Genomic DNA, 26170 nt, shown 5'->3' with positions numbered 1-26170 from the left:
AACTCCAACTGACCGTATGCTCGTTGCACCCATCGATGATAATACAGTAAAGTTGCGGCAGTAACAGTGGTTCTCACAATCAAGTATTTTAACGTTACTGATATGCTTTGCTAGCTGACCGTATATTGAGCCTTATCGTGGCTGGTTATCGAAGCAGGTGTATTTCTAGAAAATTCCTAAAGTAGTTCTACTTCATTGAATGTGAGATATAAATATCTGAAACATTTGTTTCTGTATAGCTGTATATCTGTATAAATTTATTTAAAATTTCTATGTTAAGAATAATATATTTATGCATCACAGTTATAAAGTAAAGCAGTAACAATATCCATTGATATAGCCGCACCAAGGACTTTATTTGTTTTGGGCTGCAAAATTTATTTGTACATTGATATCCTGCTTACAATTTTTCATTATGAGTATATAGTATTAAGCCTCTTCTATTTCTTGTTTAATAATAATTGCCATATTATGAAGAATTAATCTGTATTTGTGAAATATAAGAATAAGAAAAGATTGAGATAACTGCGTAGGTACCAATCTGAAAGAAGCTTGAATCATTTCGAATATATATACGTATGCAAGGGAAAATTTGAATGCAAATATGATTCAGTACTTAAAACTTAAAAGTTTTGATAAATTTTTAGTTGTAAATCTTAATCTATCGCTTACGTGAATCTTAATATAGGCTTTACGTATTTAAGGTTTCATATCTACATTCTTTCATATTATACCCTATCTTCAATATCTTATATAAGATATCAAGACTTATTGAAGCTTTAAAAACTCAAGAATTATCAAGATTTTCCAAAGTTGTAGTACTGAATCATATTCGAAGTGATTCGAATTTTCATAGTATGAAAAACTTGGGAATCCCTTCAAAATTGAAATTCAAACACTTTTATTCGAACACTTAGGTTCGACATACTTGTTTTCTCAAAGATGTATCGAATTTCAAGTTATACTAGCCTAAAACGTTTCTTAATACGTTCACTTAATATAAAAATAAAAGGCTTAGTCCACAAAATCGCTTTTAAGAATCGGTAGGGATAGTAATGGTCAGTTAAAACAGAATTTCGATCAATCAACGTAGCACTTGTGTAGTATAAAACTATGTATAATTACTTATAAGTACTTCAACTATGTATAATTTTGTTGTCTAATCTTTTATATAATAGAATAGATGTTTGGTAGATGGAAGAAATTTATAAAAATTATTTGTTGTACTTCTTAATTACTTTATGATTGTGTTTCTCCTGAAAGGATTTACGTTTCTTTAATGTAACTTGAGAAACACTGTGAGATATGTTTCAAAACTATTTGTAAATTTTATTGGTTATATTTTATATACACATTTGCTCATTAGTTGCTCACTTGTTTTAAGGTGTAAAATGTATTTTGGATATTACCAACGAAAAAGAATACTACAAAATTGCATAAATAGAAAACTTCTTTATATAATATCATTATATGAAAATTTATCTTTTCCGTTTATATATATAATTGCGGGTTGCGTTGCATAGTTTTGTGTGTATATATATAAATATATATATATATATAATATTTAATTAGTCAAAACATTTTATAGAAGTTACGCTTACTAATTCAGAAATAATTTCTGATTCACTTGTAAAACCTTAGTATTTTGACATTACACATTAATAACATTAATAATCTGAAATAAAAACATAATACTTGTATCTGTTACAGAAATAAAACATGGCTTATAGCAATAAGCATAAAATAGTTCTACAAGCAATTGTACACGAAGGTCTTTTAATTGAAAATAAGATACAGGACTTAATTATTAAATTATTTGGTAAGTAAATTCTTATGTAATGTCAAATCCAATTCATATTTTTATGCATCTATTTTATTGTATCTGTATAAATAAAACTGTATATTTTAGGTGATAATAGAGTATCAGTAATAATAAATCAAATAAATGAACAATTGCAGCCCTTAAACATGTTAATCAAAAAAGCACAGTGTGAAATTACAGGCAAATTATATTGGGTTCTAATAAGTACTAGGCTTAATGAAGTAACCAGGTATATGTTTTAGTAATTGTTAATATATCAAAATTCAGATTTGCATAATTGTTTCATGAATATTTATAATCATTTAGAATGTTTAACATATTTTTTCCTTGAATTGGCCTATATACTGTTAAGTCAAATTAAAAGGATTTACAAATAAGTTATGATGTCTTTATTTTACTTTCATAATTTGTTAAGTGACAGTATCTGTAGAAATTTTGTATGAAGTTTATTGATATTCATAATATCTTTTAGGTACCAAACTGAATTTTCGAAAGAGCAATTGGCCCTGTTAAGAACTGTGTTTTCTGAAATTATAACATCACGCAATGGATGCATACAAAGTACAATATGTTTAAATTTATGCTCTTCATTAGATATAAAAATGTCAAAGGCAGGTGCTGAAAAATTTCTGGAGGATATAGTTAATAGAAAATGGTTGATTTATAAGGTATTGATAAATATTCAAAATACATTACAGTACTATTTGATTAATTTTATATTTTTGTGACATTTACAGGATGGTTATTACTATATGGGTGTAAGAAGTATAACAGAATTAATGCCATATTTTAGAGCTACATATGAAAGCAATTTAAATACCTGCTGCCTTTGCAAACAAGTTATTTTTCATGTATGCTATTCCTACCTAATATGCCCTGTGAGAAATTTCAACCTAATATTAATAATTTTTATTAATTAGGGCGAAAAGTGTACTAACTGTGATACCTTCTTTCACTTATATTGTTTGAAGAAATTTACTATGGTCCATACTCATGTGAACTGTCCCAATTGCAGCACAGTTGTTTCGGACATTGATCTATCTGGTAATATTATTTTCTTTTTTACCATTTATAAAAATGAAATTAACGAAAATAAAAATGAAATTAATGAATATGTAGGTATACAAGATGACTTAGCAATACCAGAAGAAGGATATGAGTGAAATAAAAATACAATAGGAAGGTTTAAAAAACAAAAACTATAAAATGCTAAACGTTATTTTTGCAAATAAATTTTTTATTATCACAAATACTCTTAGTATTCTGTACAATACATTATATTTACAAGTATGTATAGTAAAATAGTATAAATCAGTTTGTAAATGCTTTAAGTGTTCTGACTTTTTTCAAATTTTTCTCTCAAGTATTTGAGACCAGCTGCTATACTCGCTTCATCTATACTCCTATTTTGTTTCATCTGATTTTGCACTGTATTACTAGAGTTGTATTGTTTAGAATCAACTGACTGAACAAAATTACTGTCATTTATTGTTTCAGTCAAATTATTATGCTCAGTATTGTAATCATTTGTATTTAAGCTAGGGGGAAGTGGTATATCATAAGAATCTATATTTATTTTATTACTGTTTTCTGTATCATTCATTTCATATGAATGAGATTTGTCATTATTATGAATACTTGAAACTGTATCAGCATTTTGATGATTCAAATAACCAGCACTTCTAAAATTTTCATATACTGGTCCAAATTCAGTGACTCTTATTTTCCTACATTTATGAACCCATTCTTCCTGAGACATTTCATACCAATGAGTTCTCTTGCCTAGAAGTTCTCCTAAAGCTTTTATTTTATTTTCTTTTTCTATTTCTTTATCTCTTTCTATAATCTGGCTTTCACTATTTTCTTTTTCTTCAATTTCGATTAAATTCTCTTCTGTATTATGTACATTTCCTGATTCATTTTGATTAGATACATTATCATTTTTTTCTCTAAACTCCTCTTCTACTGCATCTATAGGTAATCCTGCTCTAATACGTTGTCTAATTTTAGCCGCTTTCAATCTGTTATGTTCCATTTTCTCCCTCAATTCTTTCAATTCTTTTATCTCCTTCTGTTTCTTCTCTGTTTCCTTTCTTAAATTGAACAAATTCTCCTGTTGCTTGATCCTTTCTTCCTCATCTTGTGAAAATGCATAATAACCAACACCATGAGTTCTAGCTTCATCAAATAAAATATCTTGGTAGTGTATGTTTACTTTATCTGCTAGTTTCTGTGTTTGTTCCTCCCACTTTTTTCTCATAATTTCTATTTCAGGTTCTTTCTTTCCCTCAATGTAGTTTTGGTCAATAATATCATTGGTTTTTGGATCAATTCCTTTTTTGGTTATAATTTGTTGTTTGATCAATTGATCCTTTTCCTGCATCAAGGACAAATCTTCGCGTAAACATTTTCTTGTACGTCCAAAACAATCCTCATATTCTACCCAGTCATCCTCATTTTCTAATATTGGGTCAGTTTCATCTTTTGGCAATGGTTCTTCCTCAGATTCATCTGATTTATTTGTAAAGTCAACAAGGAAATTCTCATTAGTAGTTTTGGATTTTTTTAATCGGTCATATAATCTTGCTTTTGCCTCCAACATTAATTTCGATTTTTTATGAGTATCAATATCCTCAATGTACTCCGGCATTTTTGAATTTTCCTTCCTAGACTCCTTTTCAATTTTCTTGGATTTTTTCTTTTGTAACTTTGATACTGTGTGATCTATCTCTGATTTCAATTTTGCCTCATTTACTTCATGCTGCTTTTTTAAAAGTTCCGCTTTTAAACCCACGAGGGATGAAAAATTTACATTAATCTTTTTCGTGTTATTCATCATGAAATAATTTTGTTGACAAGTATTACTGTTTGTAATTCATTCGCATTTAGAAAATAGTTTGCGATGATTTCAAGTATTTCGGTAACTTGATATAAGTTATCTCTGATTTGTGACTTTATTCCAGAGCACCTAGTGAAATAAATTAAATATTTTATTATGAATTGTTTTATCAAATGTCAAAGTGAAACAACAATTATAGGTTATGATATTACTAACATTACCTTTGGGGTGTATTTAAATCATAAATTTTAATCTGTATAATTTAAAAAAGATATATATATATAAAATAAGAAAATTTAATCTTATTTTAAGGAATCCTAATTTCAAGTAACATATTTAATAGTTCCTAAATTTTGTTTATATGAAAACTAACACGAATGACTCTTTCGAAGATCTTCATGCCAATATGTGAAATTGGTAACTACTGCTAGGAATACTACATATGTATATCATTGTTAGAACAAAATAAATCGAAATTTGTATTAAGAATATTATAAAAATTAATTAACATTAAGTAGTTATTATTAAAAAGAATATTTACATAAAATGTAGGCACATATAAATATTTAATATTATTTTAAGAATTCAAAAAATAAAAACACAAGAATAGAGCAATAAGGATTATTTCTCCTGGTTAAGAAAGTATAAACAAAAATAACTACGTGTAACTAATGTTAATGTTTGTAACTTTATATAAACAAAAAAATAATGTAAATCCTCAAATTATATGTCAATAAATTTTATATATTTAAAATATGTATTACATGTAATTTTATAATGTAAATTCTTCTGTTCAATATTTTTTTAATCCTCTATTCTCATGAATATTTAATATGGCAAAGTAATAAAAATAAAATATATTTTGGGAAATATCCTAACGAAAATTGTTTTTAAAAATTACCAAAATCATCTTTCTTGATGTTTTATCTCATTGAAAATTCCATTAAAATATAATTGCATTTTACAGGCATAAATTTTCATTCTATTCAATTTCATTTTAGTAACATTATTTGTTAAATACAATATGAATATACATACTCATTATGTCTAGATTAATCTCTTTTACTATTAACAACAATTTTGATAATTAAATATTTTACTTTACTAAAAAATGTAAATAACAGAGTAGCATTAAACGAGATTAAGGATGACTCCGCGATATACTCATTCCCTTATATATTACTTAAAATTCGGATCATTTTATGATACAATTTCATAGAATACAATTTTATTAGAATAAACCCTAAACAGTAACAAATTAAATGCTTACGCCACAAATATAAAATTAACGAAAAATTTAAAATAATAGTAAATAAAAAATAAATTGGAAATCCTTTTTTGTAACACTCTAAGACATCAAGTGGTTATCTCAATGTATTAATGAATCATATAAAAACAGTCCTCAAAAGTTACGATATTTATAAGTATAAAGAAAAGCTTAAAATTATTATAATTTAATAAAGGATTAGGTAAATGTTAAATGAATAAATATTAAGATAAAATGATTTGGAGGGGTGCAAAACATTGGGGCCTTAGGCTCCATTCTTAAGAGCTGTAAATATTTCATAAAAAAGTTGGTTTACTTAGTTGCAAAGTAAGCGTAGCATGTTGCTGCGTGTATTTAGGGGAATTACGGTTGTTAGAAGGATTTGATCCGTTGATATCTTGTCGCCACTCGTCAATCCGAAAATCGATTGTCGATTATCAAACTCATTCGAAACCTGAAGCTGCCGATCTGCTACTATGTTAGTTTAGTCGTGTAACTTGCAGACTTGCGGACACCAGTTAATGCAACGAACACGTTATTGCACGTTGGGCACCGGTAAGTGGTAAGTAATCACGCGGCGTTCTGTAGTATTTAGTTATTTATGTTTAACGAGTGGTTTGTAGTATTTAGTCATATATATATCACTTTTTATATGTAAAATATAACAATAATAGTATAAAAATTAGTTTTTAAATATATCTTAGATACTCGTGAGACGAAATGGCACCCCGTAAGCCTGCGAAACATTCGGAGGCAGAGGTTGTAGAGAGAGCTGCAGAAGCCGGTGATGTGTCGCCCCCGAAGAAGAAAAAAGCTGTAGCGAAGGCTGCGAGTAAAAGTGACGAGGAAAAGCAAATTAGGTTTCCGAGAGCTGCAAAATCAACTAAAACCGAGCAGACAGAAGGTACAGAAACGGCCACGACGGTAACTAGGAACGCGAAAATAAAACCCAAGGCATCAGCTAAAACCGCCTCAGTGACTGAAAAACCAAACTCTAAAATCAAGTCCGCACCGAAGAGGAACAAAGAGGTTGCGGAAAAAGGTGATACGAATCCAGTTAACGAGAAGGTGAAAAATGCCGAAGAAACTGAAACGAAAAAGACACGCGCTAAAGGCACAGCGAAAAAGGCGGGAATCAATGTAGACGAAGAATGTACGTATCCGAAATCTTTCTATAAGTTTATAATATTATTGTTAATATGTGTTCTTTGAATGAGAATTTTCATATACGAAAAACTTGTTCGTCTTGTTTGTTAATTTTTACTGCTTATTTGATTTGTAAGGTAACGTGGTGGTTACGCGGTAATTTTCGGACGCGCATTGGGAATGTGTACAATCACGAGGAAAGATATTAAAGCTTTTTAGTTTAAAATATATACAGTGGCTACGAAAAATATTTATACGCCATATTTATTATAGCACTTATATATTAATTAATTAGATCCAAGTATGTTAAATTTTGTGTCTTATAGTAGTGTTTCCACATGACTAAAAAAAATTGATATTGTGAAAAAATATTTCATTAGGAAATAAGTGAATCTACAAATACTTTGTACAGCCACTATAATTTTAGGATAAATATTCTTAGCATGGAATTTTATGAATTTTTTAATAATTCATTGAGAATGTTCATTTAGTAGTTTATACATACGTAAAAACATTAAACATTATATATGAAGACTGCAGGAGAAAGACATGATAAATCAGATTTTTTTATTTCTATGGGAAACTGTCTTTTTATTTAATTTAATTATGGGGTTTTCTTCAAAAACATTTACATTAAAAATAATGGTTATCATATTTTAGGTATTAGCTATATCATTAGTTTTCTTTTATATAACTTTATGGATTTATCATTTAGAAGACTTATATCAGTGGACTTAATTAGTTGTTTCTCTATTTAATTCTTTGTGGAATGGGGTATCTGACTTTTGGGTGTACGAGATGAGAGGTTTTGGAATATTCTATAAGTGAAAGATACATGCCTCAAGGTCACATTTTAAAAGTTATAAACTTTATTTATGGAAGTTAATTCTAACAAGAAATAAGATTTATACAATGAAAATAGTTCAGTTCATTCTGAAAAAGTGCTATAGAAATCACATAGCAAGTCGCTATGTGTCTATAAGTACTAACATACCTTAGAGATTCGGGCGACTGTATGCCTAAACGTGTCTGTAACGTAAAAGGATTTTGGGTGGCTATTTAACAACACCAGTCTGCAAAGGATTTACTGTGCTGTACTAAAATACATCCTTTTAATCACTAAATAACATCAAAATCAGGAAATCAACAGAATTGTACTTATTACTGTATATATCTCAAATTTATTCTACATGTATTAACATGATGATCATATATTCATTTCAGCTAAGGGAAAGTCAAAGGGAAAAGCCAAAAGAGAACCTGTTAATGAAAATGCTGAAAATTTAGAAGCACCAGCTACAAAAAAGAGAAAGCAAACAAATGCTGAGCCAACATCAAAGGAAAGTAAACCAAAGGCAAAAACAATGAAAAAGAAGGTTGATGTACATGATGATACAAAAAATAAAACTTCTAATAGAGCTAACAACAAAACTAAAGCTACTAGCAATAATGAGACTGAAAACAATGTTAAAACAGAAGATGATAAATCCAGAAAAGTAACAGCACCAAGGAAAGCAAGGGGTCGTAAAAATGAACCTAATTCAGATGATATTACAAAAGATGATGAGGAAGTGAAAGCAACAGAAAAATTTCCCTCAGACTCGATACTTGCTACCTTCAGAACAGATACTAATAATGAAAGTGAAACTACTGAAAATAATGAGTCAGAATCAGCTCAAACTGCTAAAAAAGGACGGAATGTAAAGAAAAAAGAAGCACCACAAAAGAAACCTACTAAAATGCGTGGTAAAGCTGCTTTTAGTGAAGATGATATTGATGCAACAAAAACAGTGAAAGAAACACAAAAGAAAACAAATAAAGAATCAGTAGCTGCTACAAAAAGAGGACGGGGGAAGAATGCGGATAATACAACTGCAGAGGAGAAGAAAATATTGAATTCGTCAGAAACATTAAATAGTAATAATATGCAGAACTCAACAGAGGATAACGGTAAAAAAGAAGATTCAGAAAAAGAAGAGGCAAAATACACTAAAATGTTGGGGTCGCCCAAAAAATTAGATGAAATACATATAAAGGATGAAATGGGTGAAAATAATGTAATGAGTACATCAGTACACGAAGAAGAAAATTAACAATATATGTTCTATTTTTACTTGATACGTTTCTTCGAAAAAAATATATCATTAATATTTTAATATATTTGATAAAGATACAAATGCTATGAGTATTTCTATGTCTAGAAATTCTAAAGAAATACATACATTGTAAAATTTGAATAATACGTTTTGGTTATACATTGTTTCAAAAATGGTTATTTGTACTTTCTATAAAATATTTTACATATTATAGTTCCAGGAACTTCTTGTTAATATGATATTTTACGATTAAAAAAATGTTATAAAAAGTACATATAAACACTTCTTAGTATATTTAATAGTTCTACAATATTTAAAGCAGTTAATTTGTTTTTAATGGCAGAATTACTAGTGTAGAATGAAGAACAACATTGAACATTCCATCAGTCCTTTAATAATTAGTCATTTGTAACACTAGAATGTCAGTGTTACCTAATGGTATGTTAAAAAAATACGTTTCTTAATTTTTTTACATTTCATTTAAAGATGAAAAAAAGAAGAAAGCGTGTTTCTTGTTACAAACCATTTACATATAAGAAAATATATTTTGTAATACTTTATAATATTCTATGGTATACTAAACAAACACACATTGTCATTCTAAAAAATACAATAGCGTTCCTTTTAGAATTTTATTATGTTTTATAATTATTAAGTAAGTACTTTCTGAAATGCATTGAAGAATGACAAACAAAAAAATGTGAGCAACCCATTTTACATTGCATTATTTTGAGTTCAATAAATATTTACATTTATATTAATATGATTTGATTGTGATTGTTTGTAACATTGACTTGTTTATATTTTTGCATTTCCTTCTTTTATGGTAAAGTTATTCTTAATGTTTGACAAAATTATATCATTACTAATACAATATATTTTGTTTATATGCATTTTTTGCAAATATGAATATAAATTATTAAAAAAAATTTTGAAATGTTCAATCATAAAAATCACGTGTATATATGTTTATATATGCGGAGATTATGGACAAAGTAATGTGAATATATTCATAAAATAATTATCAATTATCATTAACAAGAAATAATGTGAAATATTTCTACTTTAATAATCAACTGTTAAGAGTTCCTATGATAAATGAGAATTTACCATTTATTATATTTTCACTTTATATTTTAGTCAAATAAAGATTATTTTGCATTACTTTTAAGACTTTCAGTAATTATTGTAACTGTAACTGCGTAGATTAACGTAACCTATAATAATGTGTTTCGAATAATAATTTGCACGTGAATACTTCCCCAATTACAACTTTATTTTATAATTTTTATTCTTTTTTGTTTTGACAGATGTAAATATGAAAATAGACGTAAATATATACAGAAATATATATATTGAAATATATATGTATGTTTATCTTTATTATTAATATTTGTATTAATAAACTTTTTAATAAGCATAGCAATATGCAAAACTTTGTAATAATGTACATTAAAAGGTTATCAATTTGTCAAATTCAGGCTTAGTTTTAAACTAAAAAAGATTGAACTGTAGAATTATTTCAATGTTCGCGCCAAAGTGTTAATTTCAGTTTTATTCAATGTTCCTAGTAAAGCTACTATAATTTATTTACTGGAAAACTGATCAATTCATTATAAATATGTATTGTATTCTCCATTTTCAGATTTTTTTAAAAAGAAAAGAGCTTGATTTAGTTTATTTTTTATTTTTTTCTTCTGATTGCAAACTTTTACAGCGATTTTGCCAAAGGAAAGCGTTTTTCAAAAGCAGAGATTTCAGAAACCATTTTGCTTGTATTTCATCATGCAGTTCTTAATGTTTGTCTCGCGCCAAATTCAAATTATAGATTGCTACATTGCATATTCTCATTGCATTCTTTTCGCACAACGCCTTCGACACTCTTTTCCTCTTTTTTTTACTTACTACTTTACATAAATATCCCAACATAAAAGTATGAAATTACGAAACTCAATTTAATCACAAAAAGAAAATACAATTATAGAAAATTAAAAGCTGCCATAATGTTTCTATCTAATGTTAGTGATTTTACCTAATACTTCTTATATTTTTCCACCATCCATCTTCACTGAAACATCATCGATTTTACATAAAAAATAATGTATTTTTTATTAATGAAAAAGAAAAGAATTGGCAATTTTACGTTTAAAAAATAAGAAGCTTTGTGGATGCTCCTTAGTGATAAATTCTCGGAAAGATGGCGCTCGATTAATGGAATGCTCGCGCGTAAAGATGACGTAGTGCTATCTATAAGATTGTAGTAACTTAAAACGCTCTCCGTTGTGGATCAAGGAAGCAGTGAGAAACAACGGCGGAAGTGGGGATCGTGCGCCATTTTCTATTTTTGTATAGCAGTGAACTAGTGTTGTATGTGTACATTTTGTGTGATAAATCGATGGATTATTAAATAATTGACGGAGGACGTGCTGATGTAATGAAATGATATTCAGTAACACGTGCTTCGAATCTCACGCGATCAATTATTATTTTGCGTTCATCTTCTGCATAACCCGTGCGTAAAACCGTAGCCCTCGTTCAGCACGTAAACACTTTTTCTTCATTTCTCTTTTGAACGAAGTGAGAGTGGCCACCGAGAGCCATCGGTATTAGAACTGTTACCTGGTTGAGTCGACGTTTAAAACTGTATCGTTTGACCCCCCTCCCCCCTAATCGCGGAATCCTTTCCTCGCTTTTAAAGATAAAACTCGAGACATAGAAGGAAAAACCAGTCTGTGATACTAAACAGTACTAAGGTATATAGCTAGAATATAAACTCAACAATTAGATATATACGTATGTATGGCGTATGAGACGTAGATAGATCTCACATAAAAGATCTAGAAAAAATAAAGTCTGTATAGTGTGTGCTGTGAATTTTACCTTACTCGAAGGATAAACGTGGTAAAAAGCAGAATGTCTCAGGAATCTGTGACAAATGACAAGCAACTGCCAACTCCTAAAGATAAAGGTATGAGATCGTCTAGTTTACATTCTACTACGTTAATTATATGTTTCTATATGTATACGTGTATGTATGTATATATATTGTAAGTATACATCCATATATATGCATACATGTACATACATATATACATATGTATATTTCATTATTATTGTATCACTTTATATGTATTGCATTCATTTTAGTATTATATTTATGTATATCTATTTATTCATATATATTTTTTTATTATTATAGTATCATTTTATATGTATATATATGTATACACAATACACACACATATAAATGATCTATAAGAATTATTTCTTTTTTAGGTATATGTTCAAATTATGATTGTAATTTGCTGAATTTTATATATTAAAATAACTTTTGCTGTCTATTTTGTTACTACCGTTGTAAGATTTGCCATTGTAACATAGATGTTATTGTGCAATGTTTTTCTGTTTTCAATGAAAAGTAAGATATAATAATGAAATATTTAAGTTATGGTAAAGATAGGTATATTTTAATATTTGTACTTACGAATTTTTATTATCTCCCTTTTAAAATTAATTGCACGTATTTATTTATCACATGATGTAGTTACAAAACATATTCTTTTTTACCATAATTTTTTATTAAAGCAGAAATTATACCTAAATTTTGATGAAACCTTTAATATGAAAATTTGTTTGGGAGGTGAGAATAGTAATACATATTTGATTTTCTTTGAAATATGTTTGAAAAGTTCATTCTTAAAGATATTCTTATATATATATATATATACATACACACACATATATAAATTATTGGAATTAATGTTCTGTGTTTTGTGCATAGAAATATCTATGAATAGCTTGTAATGGAAGAAAAAGATTGTTTTCTTATTAGTAATGTTATAATTTCAGAAAAGAATATTTAAATTTTGGTTATTTGATTACATATTGCTTGTTCATATGTTTAAGAATAAAAAATCATACAGTGAAAAATATAGTAACTATAGTAAAAATAGTAAAATGTGATATTATAATAAGAAATTTAGATAGTTTTATTTATTGCACAGCTTTTTTAAAATTTGAATAGATAAATTCTGATGTAGTATTTATAACATGAATGTATAATAATATATGTATATTATCAAAGAAGACAAAATATTTGTTAAAGATATTAATATTCATTTCAAAGTATTGAAAATTAAGTTATTTATATATTTTAAATTAGTTAACAAACATGATTTTTGTATCTATCATACAATCATAAATAATATTAAAACGTTATGTAAATGATATAAATAATAACATAATGTGCTAGGTATATATGCAAAAAATTCATAGTTACAAAATACACAGGATATTTTATGATGTACAATATTTTTTTTTAATTCATTCAGTACATTATCATTTTTAAGTTAACTATATCAGTATTCATTTTCTAACTTTTATTTTAAATATTATTGGTAATGACAAATATGATAATAATTATTGTGCCAAAAAGATCTATTTAAAATTAAATAAATATATGTAGAAATATCTAAATATTTATTTGTCCAGAAAATATCAGTTACAAATTACGTTCAAACGTATCTACAAATAAAACCAGTAAGACATAGGTTGACAATAACGTTCTCAGGGACATACTTGATTGGATTGTAAACTCTGTCCGCCTAAAAACCAGCTGCCGGTTTAGTCAGTTTGTATCGTGCTGTACGACGTGTAGTATCTATGAAAATTTAAGAGTTTTGTTTCTTAGGCGTGTTACATGAACGTAAACGCAATCAGAAAAATTCGACAAGTTAGAAGAGATTAAAAAACAATAAGCTTCATTCAATAGTGAAAAAATCATATGAATCGATCAAAGTTATACATTACCGACATATAATTTTACATTTCTTTATCTTTCACCGTTTCCGTGTTAAGTTGGTTTGAAACGGTAGTTCTTCGTCCGTCTCGTCCTTCGTTGATAAATATTTGTTCGACTACTTGATACGATTTCAACCAACGAACCAGCAGTATCAATAAAAGTATAAACGAAATAAATTCGAGGAAATTAAAATGAAACTAGACAACACACGCGGTGTTACTGTTATTTCAAATTGGTATCGACGACCAAGAAAACGTCCGCTGGTAGGACCAACAGGATCGCCTCTGTTAGATGTGACTCTAGCTATGCAAACAAGGCCTTTTCGGTGGTCACGCAGAAATAAATCTGCTAACATTACAAAACGGGTTACTTTTCGTAAGTACTTCTGCAGTGAATAGCCAATATTTCATTTTGGAATTAAAGGTTGGAAAGAATCTATCACATCACGCGTTCAAATCTTCATTAAGTCTAACACCAATGGCGGAACTTAAAGTTCGTTATTCCATATCATTTATACACAAATTCAAGTGGTTCGATAGCTTTTAATGGTTATTAAGTAATACGAAAGTTATTATATACTATAAATTTTATAAACTTATATTTGAAATATCTTTTTAGCTAATTAAATACTAGTTATATTTGTAGATACCTTAATACTTACGATGGTTATTGTAAAAGATATTGGTACATACCGTTATTTTTCAAAGAACCATTTTTTTAGTAGATTCTACATTCCATTTTCATAATATCAAATTTTTATAGTTATGTGAAAATATATATTAATTACATGAAATTTAATATATTTAATTAATATGTTAAATGCTATAATAAATACAATGATGTACAAATGATGTACAAATGATGTGTAGTCACTATATATAATAGTTTAATTTTGTTTTTAATATAGAATGAAAAAACAGATAAATTTATATATATATGTAATAAAAATATATAGCTCAATTTTAAAAAAAATACAGATGACCTTGAAATCTTTGGAACGCCTCTACTTCCGGTGCAACCATATGTACCACGTGATGCATCATATATAGAATTCATTTAATTTTGTATAACTAAATTTTCTTCTATCTCGTATAATTTTGACGTTATAACTTATGTGTCATATCATGTCAGATTATATTTTAAATAAAGAAAAATTGTAGATTTTTCATAAGATCAACAACTGCTTATACTTAATAATAATTTTGCCTGTGCATATATATATATGATGCAAACTATATACAACAGAATATTATTAATGTTTTATTTTTAACATTCTAAAGAAGGAAGCGTGTGTATAAATAGATAATACATAAATTTATATTCCTTATTTTAACTATTTTTCAGGAGATGAAGCAATTATATCTATGTCGGTGGCTGGGGAGGTAACCGACACTTCAATTATGGAAGTAGGCCGTTCAAGACCTCAATTCCAATATTCCCGGGTACGATGTGTACTTTTATTATTAACTTACGAAATATTCTACCGAAATGTCATTTACGATTAACTTCTTAAGCGGATACACCGGATATATCCGCCACAGCAAGTCGCTTGGGCCTAGTGGATACACATACATTCCCGTTTATATATTGTATTAGGACACCTGCAAGTTCCATATGAAACGTGTCAATTAATAAGTACCAAGAATTAATCGATTAGAATTTTATATTTATGCGACATTACATATGTAAAAAGCAATGTTTGTATTTGTATAAACTGATCGTAAAAACAACAATAATATACTAAATTATGATAATTATGTATTGACCTTCACAGTTTTCTAATTTAAATTCTATTGAAAAATTTTAAGACGATCTGTAATCATCTATAACATGCGTGGAGTTAAAGTTCCTAATATTTATGAACAGGGATGTATATCTATCGCAGCAAGATAATTATATGGTACGTTAATGTTAAGGAAAGCTATCCGCTTCTATCAGCCAAATGTAGAAAGTTTAGTGGTTCAATTTAAACATTTATGTTTACATTTTGTATCTTTTTACAGCGTGTGTTATTATTATTCAGAAATATTGGCACCAATACTTTGCTCAATGACTCGATTACGAAAGCTGATCTCATCTTTTCGTATCATTGATTTTGAAACATCCATATAAAAGATTAATCTATAATATTAAAAATTTAGAATTTAATTTAAAATTATAAATTATTGAATAATTTTCTAATATCTTATATACTACTGTACCATAACATGAACCAGTCAGAAGTCAAACTGATTAACTCTATCAAGGTCAGTCATTTAGTTCCTAAAGAATTAAGTATACATATAGTATACTATATATATATAAGTATACTTATATATATATTTATATAAGTTGTATTGAGTTGCTCATTCAGCTGCAAATATCACTGCAAATTGCAAATATTCTTCCCCACTTAAGAGGTTAAACATGTATCTTAGATTAGATTTTTTGATGAAATAATAATTCATGGACTAATCTACAGGAGGAATTAATGCTGATAAAGAGTTTGCCGTTATCTAAGAGGAGGCCTGACTTCTTAGATACTTCATATAATAAGTATGTTTATAATACTACATAAATTCTATTTAATACTACATAATATCTATTTATATTATTTCTATTGTTTTAACATTTTTGTTTAATTTTATAGTTACTTCTTATGAATTATGTTCGCTTATTTTTTCTATCCTTTTTTTATTAAGTTCGCGTGGTGTATGGGATCCTGAACGTTGGCATTCGGATAGGAAACGAAGTGATACACCACCGAAAGACGAAAGAACTGGACGTGGTGATCAAGTTACTGAAAGTCATAATAAACGTCGAAACGGAGATCCAAGAGAACGAATTCGTAAGGAACAAGACGGCATAGTATTGAGTCCTCAGCGTAGAAGTTTTAATTCAGGTTGTTTTGTCAACGTAAATCAACCTTCGAATCGACGTCCTGAGAGTCCAATAGGAAAAACAGAGGTTGTGGTAATTTATTTAAAAAACAACTACTATAGAGAGATATTAAAGTTACTAGAATTATAATAAAATGCATGACAAAATATTACTTACAGGTTAGTCACAGGGAACCTGTTCGTCGAATTGGGAGCGGCAGGATTTTAACTCGCGATATATGGGACTTCAGACCTGAGAATGAGAAACTGGAACCTGCCTTTCGGTCTGGAGCAAGTGGTGGTAATTCTATGCGTGATCGTGACAACAGGGATACTCGCGATGGAAAGGATCGGGAAAATGCAAGAGAAAGAGATCGTGATCGTGATAATTTGCGTGAACGGGACGAGAGGAACGAACGGTTTGAGCGAAGATCATTCGGTCGTGACTATGGTGATAGGGATAGGGAACGCGATCGAGATAGAGCAGCTGAACGCAATGATCGTAATCATCAATCAGAACGTGATAAGGATCGTGGACGCGAACGAAGATTCAGTAATGATCGCAGACGAACATATAGCGAAAATCGTTGCGATGTAGATGAACCAGAATGGTTTAGTTCCGGACCGACATCCCAGCATGATACCATTGAGTTAAGAGGTTTTGAAGACATACCTGAAGAAAAAGCGGTGAATAATAGCAATAGCAATACTAAGAACAAAAAACAAACTCCGGTACAGAAGAAGCGCGGGAAAAAAAGTTCGTTGGAGAAAGATGGAAAGCAAACTGAAAATTTAGCAGGTCCGAAAGGACGAAGTACACCGACCGCGATGGATCAACCTATAAACGTTGTACCTGCTCCTCATTCGCCAATCTCAGAACAAAACGAGTCGACGTCTCTCGCGCAAAAACCGAATCACGATTCCAACGAAAGCGCTGTGACCGAACAAAGTTGCGAAACGACAGATAGTTCTAGCACCGCTAATCAGAATCAAGAAAATAGTCATCCTGATTTTAATCTAGATGAATTCTTGAAATCTGACACATTCCCTGGCGTACCTGGACTTTTAACCGTAAGTCTGTCTCATTTTGTATTTATGTAAAACGATATAGTATTTAATAATTTAAATAAAACGATGAGTATTAATAAAATTATATTTTATTTATACAGAATGGAGTTGGCTCAAACGGAGGTTCTTGTTCCCGATTTAGTCAGTGGTTTAAGAGGGAGAGTCCTGTTCAACAAGTAGATAGTCGTAGAACTTCTATACAAGATGATATATTGAACAATCTCCTTAATGATATTACTGAACCAAATATCCAGATTCCATCAGTGACTGAATCTAATACATACTTTGCTCCCATTTCTCCTGCTAATACAACGGCAGCAAACAATACTACATCCGCTACTGGTGTAAAGCTCCTGGAAATGCTACAACGTGGTAACAAACCAAGTCAAAATGGACAAGGAGATGCAGCTAGCACTGTCATACCGATGATGAAAAGTTCATCTATTAAAGATATGGGTGAGAATTCCTACTATTAATTTTTTTATTATTATAACAAATAGAACACTATATGCTTGACTGAAAATTTTTTGCAGAAGTTGGTGGGAAAGTTGTGCACAGTCTCGAAGAGTTGGAAGCACGCATGCGAGGTGGCGCTCCTCCACCTACGTCTTCGACTGATCAACCTCGTGTAAATAAGACTGAAGAAGATCTTTCTGCGTTTAAAAAATTGGTAATATTATGTGTATTATATATACAATAAATTACATTACAATTTTATCCTATTGTTTTTATATATAATTTATTTATAATTTAGCTTGCTCAAGTGACTGGGGGACAGGCTATACCAGCGGCAAACGGTCCTATTTCTCAAAAACAACCTGTGACATTAATACAAGTAAGATAATCTTTTTATTTGACATCAAAATTGCATAATGTTTCGCTACATTCGAGATAATGTGTAATTTTCTGTAGTTGCTTAACTCACAACTGAAAACACAACCAATTGCTCCCCAACAATCGGTCCCAGAACCAATGCATGCTACAACATTTAATCACGCTGGTTCTGTTGGACCAACTCAGCACCCACATCAGGCACAAATGCAGCACGAAAATCTAATGAAAGTATTACAGATTCAACAGGTTAGTAAGAAATGTTATTTCTAATTCAAAGAAAGAAGAAGGAGAAAGGTAACAATATTCTTCAACATTGACTATTTTTATAGCAGCAACAAAAACAACAACAACAGCAGCAGCAGCAGCAGCATTCAGACATGTTGTCTATGATGATGGGTGGTCAACGAATGTTAGGTATGAGTCCAGTTCCACCGGAAATGCAAATGATGTTGAGTAACGCTCCAACAAGTCAGGAGCTCCTCCAAAGACCAGAAGCTCAAGCAATTATTCAAGGTCTTCAACAAGGAGAAATAACTAGACAACATCTCATACAGCAACTACAGGTTTGCTTGTTTAACTAGAAAATAAATTTGTTTGAATTTGTTTTTAATATATTAATCTACAATAATGATAATATGTGAAATAGAATCCAGCCATGCAACATCGTCACAGAGAAGTTCTAGTAAACATTTTGAAAATGTATGGTGGTACTACGCCGCGTACAATAAGTCCGCATCCTAATGCACCCACTCCTCAAGATCATATCTTGCAACAGATGTTGTATCAACAGCAACAACAAAGGATTCCATCCCCTATGAACAATGGTAAGTTATATCTATTGTTTGTTTGAATAGAATTTATAGTAAAAGGGTTTATGTTGATTACTTTTATACGTCTTTTACATTCGATTTACTTGTTCATTTTATTTAAAACTAAAATTTTTTTAATAAAATCTGAAACTTTTTTCATAATTATTTCTGATACACAAATTTTTCGTTACTATACAATTAATATGGAAATTGTGCGATCATTATTTTTATTATTAAATACATTTTTCATAAAGTATATTGTAATATTATAGTATAAATATGTATGTTACTGTTTGGGATGCAGCTTATTGTCCACCTTCAATAATATCTCCAAATTTGACTGCTAGCCCCAGTACATTAACAGTACAGCATCCAGGTAGAATATAAAAAATAATAATAACTTTTTTTTATTTTGCTATTCTCGTGCTTTGTGGTAGTAGTAATAAGTAAACCATATACAAGAAGGAGGAAGTGATAAAATACTTGATATAAATTATTTGAAAGAAATTGTAACTTTGTTCTTTACAAGAATTCTCTAAACTTATTAGGACAGTGATCTGTCTATCTGTGTAGTGTTGTCCGTTTAAAGCATGCTTGATATTTTATTATTTTTAACAGTGATGCAACATAGGGTTCCTTCACCGCGGGAGATTGTCATGCATGCTCAATCTATAATGCAAAGTGCTTTAATTAAGAAAAAGTTGGAGGAACAACGTGAGAACTTCCGGAAGCGACAGGATCAACAGCAGCAGCAACAACAACAACAAGCTCAACAAAGAGCGTCGAGCCCCGTTAATTCGCCAGCAAAGCAGACCATGAGCCCAACGCCACTTGCTTTTACCCCGACGTCAGTGTTACGTAAAATGACTGCCGATAAGGAACCCGAGGGTGCGAATCAGTCTAATCATCAATTAGAATCGAAATGCTTATTTTCATCTACAGCTAATGAGAATCGTAATAACATATTTAATACCAAAAAAAATACTTGCACGCAACAATCCGCTTCTTATGATAATACAATTGAACTTACTAATCATATAAAGCATGGTAGTATGTCTGGGACTGAAGCTTCGAGAAATTTGCAGGAGATCGATAATAATGGCAACAATAACGTAGACATAGAAGAATCCGCGTTAAAAGACAAATATACTTCTTCTTTGCTACAACAAAAAGATAGGGGTAGTAATTCGAATCTAAATAAGACTGAGGAGAATAGGCTTACTTATGAAAGATCATTGAAAGAAAATACCGATAAAGAATCGACCCTAAATGATGCCAATAATAATAGCCCTCTTATTCTTGACAAACTGTTAACAAAGCAATTCGAGATTGAAACGATAATAGTCGATAATAATAATATATTAAGAAACACAGAGGAAAACAAGATAGCAATTTTACAGAATGATGAAGTTGTTACTTAAACCACTCGGTATTTCGCGAATTTCATACATAAAAAGAATTCATAAGTTTGTGACTATTATCCGATGTGTAACATTATTTTTTTTTATTTTTGTATTAAAATGAGGAATGATAATTTTGTTTTCTTTTCTTTCTTTTTGCTTGACACCTTTAATGTGTTTGAGATTTAATTTGTCTGCATTTTGCTGCATGTTATACACGAAAATGAGTCTTTTAATTTCGAATATAGATATTAATCCTACTTTAAAAAAAAATGCAAAAAAAATCAACTAGTAATATAAATTACATTTTCCTTCATAGACTAATATATGAACATATTACAAAAGAAAAATATGTTGAAATAGTTTTATAATAAAACACTTTATAAATATATTTCATGCTTTTAAGTTTTTCTTTACATTTTCATTCTTCCTTTAATGGAATGCTTTGAGATAATTTTGTATTTTAATGCATGCACTTGAGATTTTGTAACTTTTATTAGTTGATATGGTTAAAGGAATTGCATGTATTTAAAAACGATATTTATGTGAAAGTTAAAACAAATTAGGCAAAATATAAATATTTTCTTTTTTATTTTCATACACAATTTGAATGAAATGAAGCATATTAACAATTCGTATTTTTCTTTAATTCTTGTTTATCGTTTTATTTTATTTGTTAATGAATCCAAAAATAAAAAGACTTATGATCTTAGCTTGACAAAATATGTTTTTAATCATATATTTCATCGTGTATTGAAATGTGTCATACATATACAATACTAATGAAAAACAGTTCTTTTTATCAGGTTGTATATGTAGGTTGTACAATATTCGTGTATATAGTAAAGAAGTGAGAAATTAAGTTCCTAATTTGTCTAATTTATTTTCTTTTAATTTTATATAGGAAATAGTAGCGATCCATCAAAATTGACGGCTCAATCACAGACATCGCAAATGCAACAAATGCAGTCTGCAGTTCAATTACTGACACAAGGAGTTCTATGTCGACACAATACCTTACGACCACAGTCTGTTCAGTCTACATGGTCAAACCCGACTATTAAGCAACACCCAGGTATGTGAAACGTTATAAAAATGTTTTGTACCTTGTAACATCTATTTTAAACTTGTTAGAATCAATATTTAATATCTACATTTCTCTTGACTATCATAGGTCGACCAATAGTAAAAGGTGGTAGTGGTATTGGCAATGGAAGTAATCAATTCCAATACAATGCAAATTCAGATTTTCAACAGCAGCAACAGCAACAACAACAGCAGCATAGAACGGTTTCAAGCGTGTATGGTAATCCTGCACGCTCCAAACATACCATGACTAGTTCTATCCCACATCATAATATTCCACAATACAATGTTGCTCAGAATTCGATGATAAATCAGAGGTCAAATAGTATGAATAATCAAATGAAGGTGCAGCAAGCCCCTTCACATTTAGCTAACATGCAACATCAACCGCCGCAACAACAACAGCGGATTCTTAACTCACAAATGCAAATGGTTTTAAATCAAAATTACAACTCCAATCGTGCAGGTAATTATAATTTGTACGTAAATTGATATAAGTAAGAATAGAAATTTTACAATTAATAAATATTTTATAGTTTACTAATAAAAGTTTTTCGTTTTTGCTACACATAGAATATTTTTTCATTTTGAAACAATTGCATTAATTTTGTTATTCTAAAATATTTTCAGGTGTTTACCTCTTCTCTAATCAAATTGCATGCAATGGTGTTCAGAAATTGGAATAATTAGATCTCACATTTTAGCCGTTCTTCTTATTTAAACCAATCTAGACAGCATTTATCTTTGGATCGAACTTAAAGTAATTAACTAATGCTTATTTTAGGCTGTCTCTTATTTTAACTAAATTACCCTATGCTTTTTTTCCTGATATTAAATACCAAATTAATATTTCTATTTCAAAAAGAGATACGAAGCGAATTAAGACATTATATTTTTCAATACATAGATTGAATATGTACCAAAATAAATGATACAAATAACACTGACATATATCTTTTACAGATGGGCGAGTAATGCGGTCGCAGCAATTAAACATGCCCGTAGGTCGACAAGCGTCACCGGGTTTAGGATATGTGGGTAGCAATGGTGGAGACCTGTCACCGACTTCGAATCAGTTGGCACGATGGTTTAGTCCAGAACTTCTTGCTCAAGCTCGGGCTGGTAAGCTACCAGAGCTTGTCCAGACAAATGTTTTATCGTTGGAAGAATTAGAAAGACTTCAACATGCATCAACTACAGTGCATAATTAGATTTATATTGTATCTCCTCATCTGTTTAATTGCAAGCACAGGAACCCATCGGCGCAGTCGTCGCTCTAACAACTTATATCTTTTAAATTAGATGGCTTTTCATATTAAACAGTCAGTATGAAGATTCACTCCGATTAAAAAGAAATCCATTTCAGTAAAATATTAAGAAATGTACTGCTTGCATATGCAAAGTCATTTAGGTAATAAACCTTAATGGAAATAAGGTTTAGTGAAATAAATACCCACTTTGGAAAGAGACATTTTTGAATACGATACAGATTAGTTGAGCAGTATTTCCTTTCTATGAAAATGTCTTTTTCTTTTCAATTATATCTTATGACTTATTTGTAATAAACTTTACATACAGCATTACTTAGGAAGCTACAAATGTACAGAGGAATATGGAATAATGATATAGAATTGAGGATGATTAAAGGAAGATAAGCCATTTAAAAACAAATCTAATTGAACATCTTTCTATGAAAACAGATTTATTGCTTATAAGACTGAAAAAAATATAAAAATTCTTACTATTGACTATGAGAAAACAAAATAATATTTCATTATATATAGTTTCTAAATGGCAATAAAGCGAAAGTTATTTGCCTAAGTATGGATAGCAAGTCCTTATTTATAAATTACAGCGTAGCTATGGCTCGATTTCAAGAATTATTTATTATTGTGAAACCTTTATTATATGTATAACTTGTTACCGAGCTGCTATGTTATTAATTTAACCATTTTTTTTTTCGACCATTTATTTCTTACCGTGATGAAGCTTGCAGAGTCCTTTAGGTAAATAATTATGGTCGAAATCTTAAGAAAGTGGTAAATTGCAGCACCCACGAATACAGTTATATATACAGAGAAAAGTGTCATATATTATATTCTACTTATATTATTACGAACAGTGTGGTCGTATGAACAGAATGAACATGCGTTAATAAAACAAGAGCAAGTACTCAACAGATCTTGCATATATTAAGGAGATAAATATATAATATATACTTTGTAGAAGCGTGAGGATACAGTGTTATTATCATGTTCGAAAGCGAAAGTTAGAACAAACCAATTTCAAATGCAACAACCTTGGCAGGTAGATAGAAAAAGCGTTTGCAAAATTTATTAAAAGGAAAAGGAATGCGAGAGAAAGGAATAGAAAGAGAGAGAGAGAGAGTGAGAGTGAGAGTGAGAGTGAGAGTGAGAACATTCCAACGGTTATAAAGGGACAAAATAAACGAAATACATTTACAAATTGAGATGATTTAATGTCGATATTGCTGCCAATATGTGTTTGCTTTATAATTAACTTGTTATTTTTTGTGATTACATTTTTCGTACAATCATATTTATATTTGACCGATAGCATCAACAATAATAATACAAAAACTTGTTCTTTTTTTTAACTTTTTTTAATCTAATTTGTTATTTGGTTGATGATTAATCAATACTATACTCTCATATCAGTTATATGAAATTGCATTTTCCCCTAATTTAATAATGAATGATTCTTTTATACTTCATTTTCGAACCTAGTAAGGACATTAAAAGGATCTGACATGATGTTAATGAATGAAAATATTTTTCTAAATTTCATTTTGTGTTCATATATATGAACTGACAATTAAATAATTTCATTGAATTACAGAATTCATGAACTTCTGTTACATATACCCCCTGTTTTACAATGCTCTATTTAATAAAATTGATTTTCATATTTGAATGTGCTCATTCTGTCTTTTTACTTATTTTTTCGAAATTTTTTAATTAAAATAATATCACATGAGTGCAACTTCATAAATCAGGAGTGTCTTGCAATAATCATGAGTATATTTATGAAAATATTTATGAAAATTTTTGGTTCAATCACGTAATTGTACACTAGATGTTGATTACAAAAATACTTGGCAAGAAACGGATATTTTCTGAGTTTATTACAAAACATCGTAAATGACAAATTTCGAAGCGTAAAACAAGAATTTCGTAAATTATATTGCAGATGTGTTGCAAATGATTATATAGGCTACGAGAAATGCAACAAATCTTTTTGGCGCCTTGTATACATATAATTTTCATTTCATTAAATCAAAAAATTTGATGAAATATATGTAATATGTTGTTTTATCTAATATAGTTGAAGATCAAATTTTTAATATTCCTATCGTTCGAATGATTTTCGATGTGGCGAAGGTGTGCATAATGTTCAGATTAATTTTTTTCGATCAACCTCTGTTCTTGTTTAGGCTTATACGTGTAATGCGTCCATAATTCTGCAAAACTATGCTATGTAAAAGACAAAACAAGCCATTGGAAATTATTTACGGGGAGTGTAATTACTACAAGTACTGCCAACAACAAATGTATTAGTGTTATTAAGTACCAAAAAAAAGGAATAGACGGTGACATTTATCCTCAAATATCACTTACAGACAACATAGTTGCCTTAAGAGAGGCTATTACAATTGAAATCTATAAAAGAACGCGCGCGCGTGTGTGTGTGTCGCGTGTGTGTGTGTGCGTGTACACATAGAACGAGAACGATATAAAACGAGATGTCCTTCACAAAATTGCATTTACGTTAGATTCATTTATAAGAATAGTAACGCTTGACGAATTTTTGGTAGAAAATCGTTTCTTATAAAATTGTAAAGAGGACTTTTAATTCAACTTTTTTAACGAATAAAAAAAAGGGTAATAGTGTTTTGCGCTTTATTGATTGTAATATCGCAAAATATTTGTCCCGTGAACTCGCGAATTCGAAATATTGTTTCGTAATTCGAAAATTTTTGTAAATAATTCAAATCCTAAACAAAAACTAAAGTTTATTGGCCATGTGTTGGGCTGATAATTTGTAAATAAAGTTACTAAATATTACATTATGTGAAATCTAAGAAAACGTCACAAATAAATACAAAGAACTGTAATTGTAATTT

General features: G+C 29.4%; 4 protein-coding genes across 24 annotated transcripts; 3 read left to right on the top strand and 1 right to left on the bottom strand.

Annotated features, from left to right (window-relative positions):
• The first annotated feature begins 21 nt into the window (after positions 1-21).
• LOC122570113 (non-structural maintenance of chromosomes element 1 homolog) lies at positions 22-3072 on the top strand. 11 transcript variants are annotated; one of them, XM_043732025.1, is made up of 7 exons: positions 22-157; positions 1711-1819; positions 1910-2051; positions 2295-2490; positions 2560-2673; positions 2743-2866; positions 2942-3072. In XM_043732025.1, exons 2-7 carry the CDS (start codon positions 1720-1722, stop codon positions 2983-2985), a joined length of 720 nt encoding a protein of 239 aa, XP_043587960.1. In that variant the 5' UTR covers positions 22-157; positions 1711-1719; the 3' UTR covers positions 2986-3072. The 11 variants fall into 11 exon arrangements, with proteins under 11 accessions (XP_043587960.1, XP_043587962.1, XP_043587966.1 ...); XM_043732027.1 differs by having other exon boundaries at positions 74-201; XM_043732031.1 differs by lacking the exon at positions 22-157 and adding an exon at positions 768-917.
• Positions 3039-10363, bottom strand: LOC122570107 (coiled-coil domain-containing protein 174). Of its 3 annotated transcripts, none has more exons than XM_043732011.1 (2): positions 10281-10363; positions 3039-4790 (listed from the first exon to the last, which is right to left on the bottom strand). In XM_043732011.1, exon 2 carries the CDS (start codon positions 4659-4661, stop codon positions 3150-3152), a length of 1512 nt encoding a protein of 503 aa, XP_043587946.1. In that variant the 5' UTR covers positions 4662-4790; positions 10281-10363; the 3' UTR covers positions 3039-3149. The 3 variants fall into 3 exon arrangements, with proteins under 3 accessions (XP_043587946.1, XP_043587945.1, XP_043587944.1); XM_043732010.1 differs by lacking the exon at positions 10281-10363 and adding an exon at positions 4878-5108; XM_043732009.1 differs by lacking the exon at positions 10281-10363 and adding an exon at positions 4883-5108.
• Positions 6258-9936, top strand: LOC122570109 (serine-aspartate repeat-containing protein I-like). Of its 3 annotated transcripts, none has more exons than XM_043732016.1 (3): positions 6258-6483; positions 6633-7081; positions 8299-9936. In XM_043732016.1, the coding sequence occupies exons 2-3, from the start codon at positions 6649-6651 to the stop codon at positions 9165-9167; spliced, it is 1302 nt and encodes a 433-aa protein (XP_043587951.1). In that variant the 5' UTR covers positions 6258-6483; positions 6633-6648; the 3' UTR covers positions 9168-9936. The 3 variants fall into 3 exon arrangements, with proteins under 3 accessions (XP_043587951.1, XP_043587950.1, XP_043587949.1); XM_043732015.1 differs by having other exon boundaries at positions 6258-6490; positions 6615-7081; XM_043732014.1 differs by having other exon boundaries at positions 6259-6490.
• Positions 10364-11472: 1109 nt separating the features above from the next.
• LOC122570101 (eukaryotic translation initiation factor 4E transporter-like) lies at positions 11473-26167 on the top strand. 7 transcript variants are annotated; one of them, XR_006317701.1, is made up of 17 exons: positions 11473-12138; positions 15316-15413; positions 16433-16506; positions 16653-16917; positions 17010-17900; positions 17999-18353; positions 18431-18567; positions 18652-18732; positions 18810-18977; positions 19061-19294; positions 19378-19555; positions 19845-19916; positions 20159-20428; positions 21845-22015; positions 22115-22492; positions 22657-22786; positions 22990-23130. XR_006317701.1 is itself a non-coding variant. In XM_043731991.1 (16 exons), the coding sequence occupies exons 1-16, from the start codon at positions 12084-12086 to the stop codon at positions 23235-23237; spliced, it is 3672 nt and encodes a 1223-aa protein (XP_043587926.1). In that variant the 5' UTR covers positions 11473-12083; the 3' UTR covers positions 23238-26167. The 7 variants fall into 7 exon arrangements, 6 of the variants coding, with proteins under 6 accessions (XP_043587926.1, XP_043587925.1, XP_043587924.1 ...); XM_043731991.1 differs by lacking the exon at positions 22657-22786 and having other exon boundaries at positions 18434-18567; positions 22990-26167; XM_043731990.1 differs by lacking the exon at positions 22657-22786 and having other exon boundaries at positions 19064-19294; positions 22990-26167.
• Positions 26168-26170: the final 3 nt, after the last annotated feature.

This window comes from Bombus pyrosoma, linkage group LG8, assembly GCF_014825855.1.
Source record: "Bombus pyrosoma isolate SC7728 linkage group LG8, ASM1482585v1, whole genome shotgun sequence".
Lineage (NCBI taxonomy): Eukaryota > Metazoa > Arthropoda > Insecta > Hymenoptera > Apidae > Bombus > Bombus pyrosoma.
Note: the sequence above shows the minus strand (reverse complement) of the source record. Positions and strands in the feature narration are given on the sequence as shown.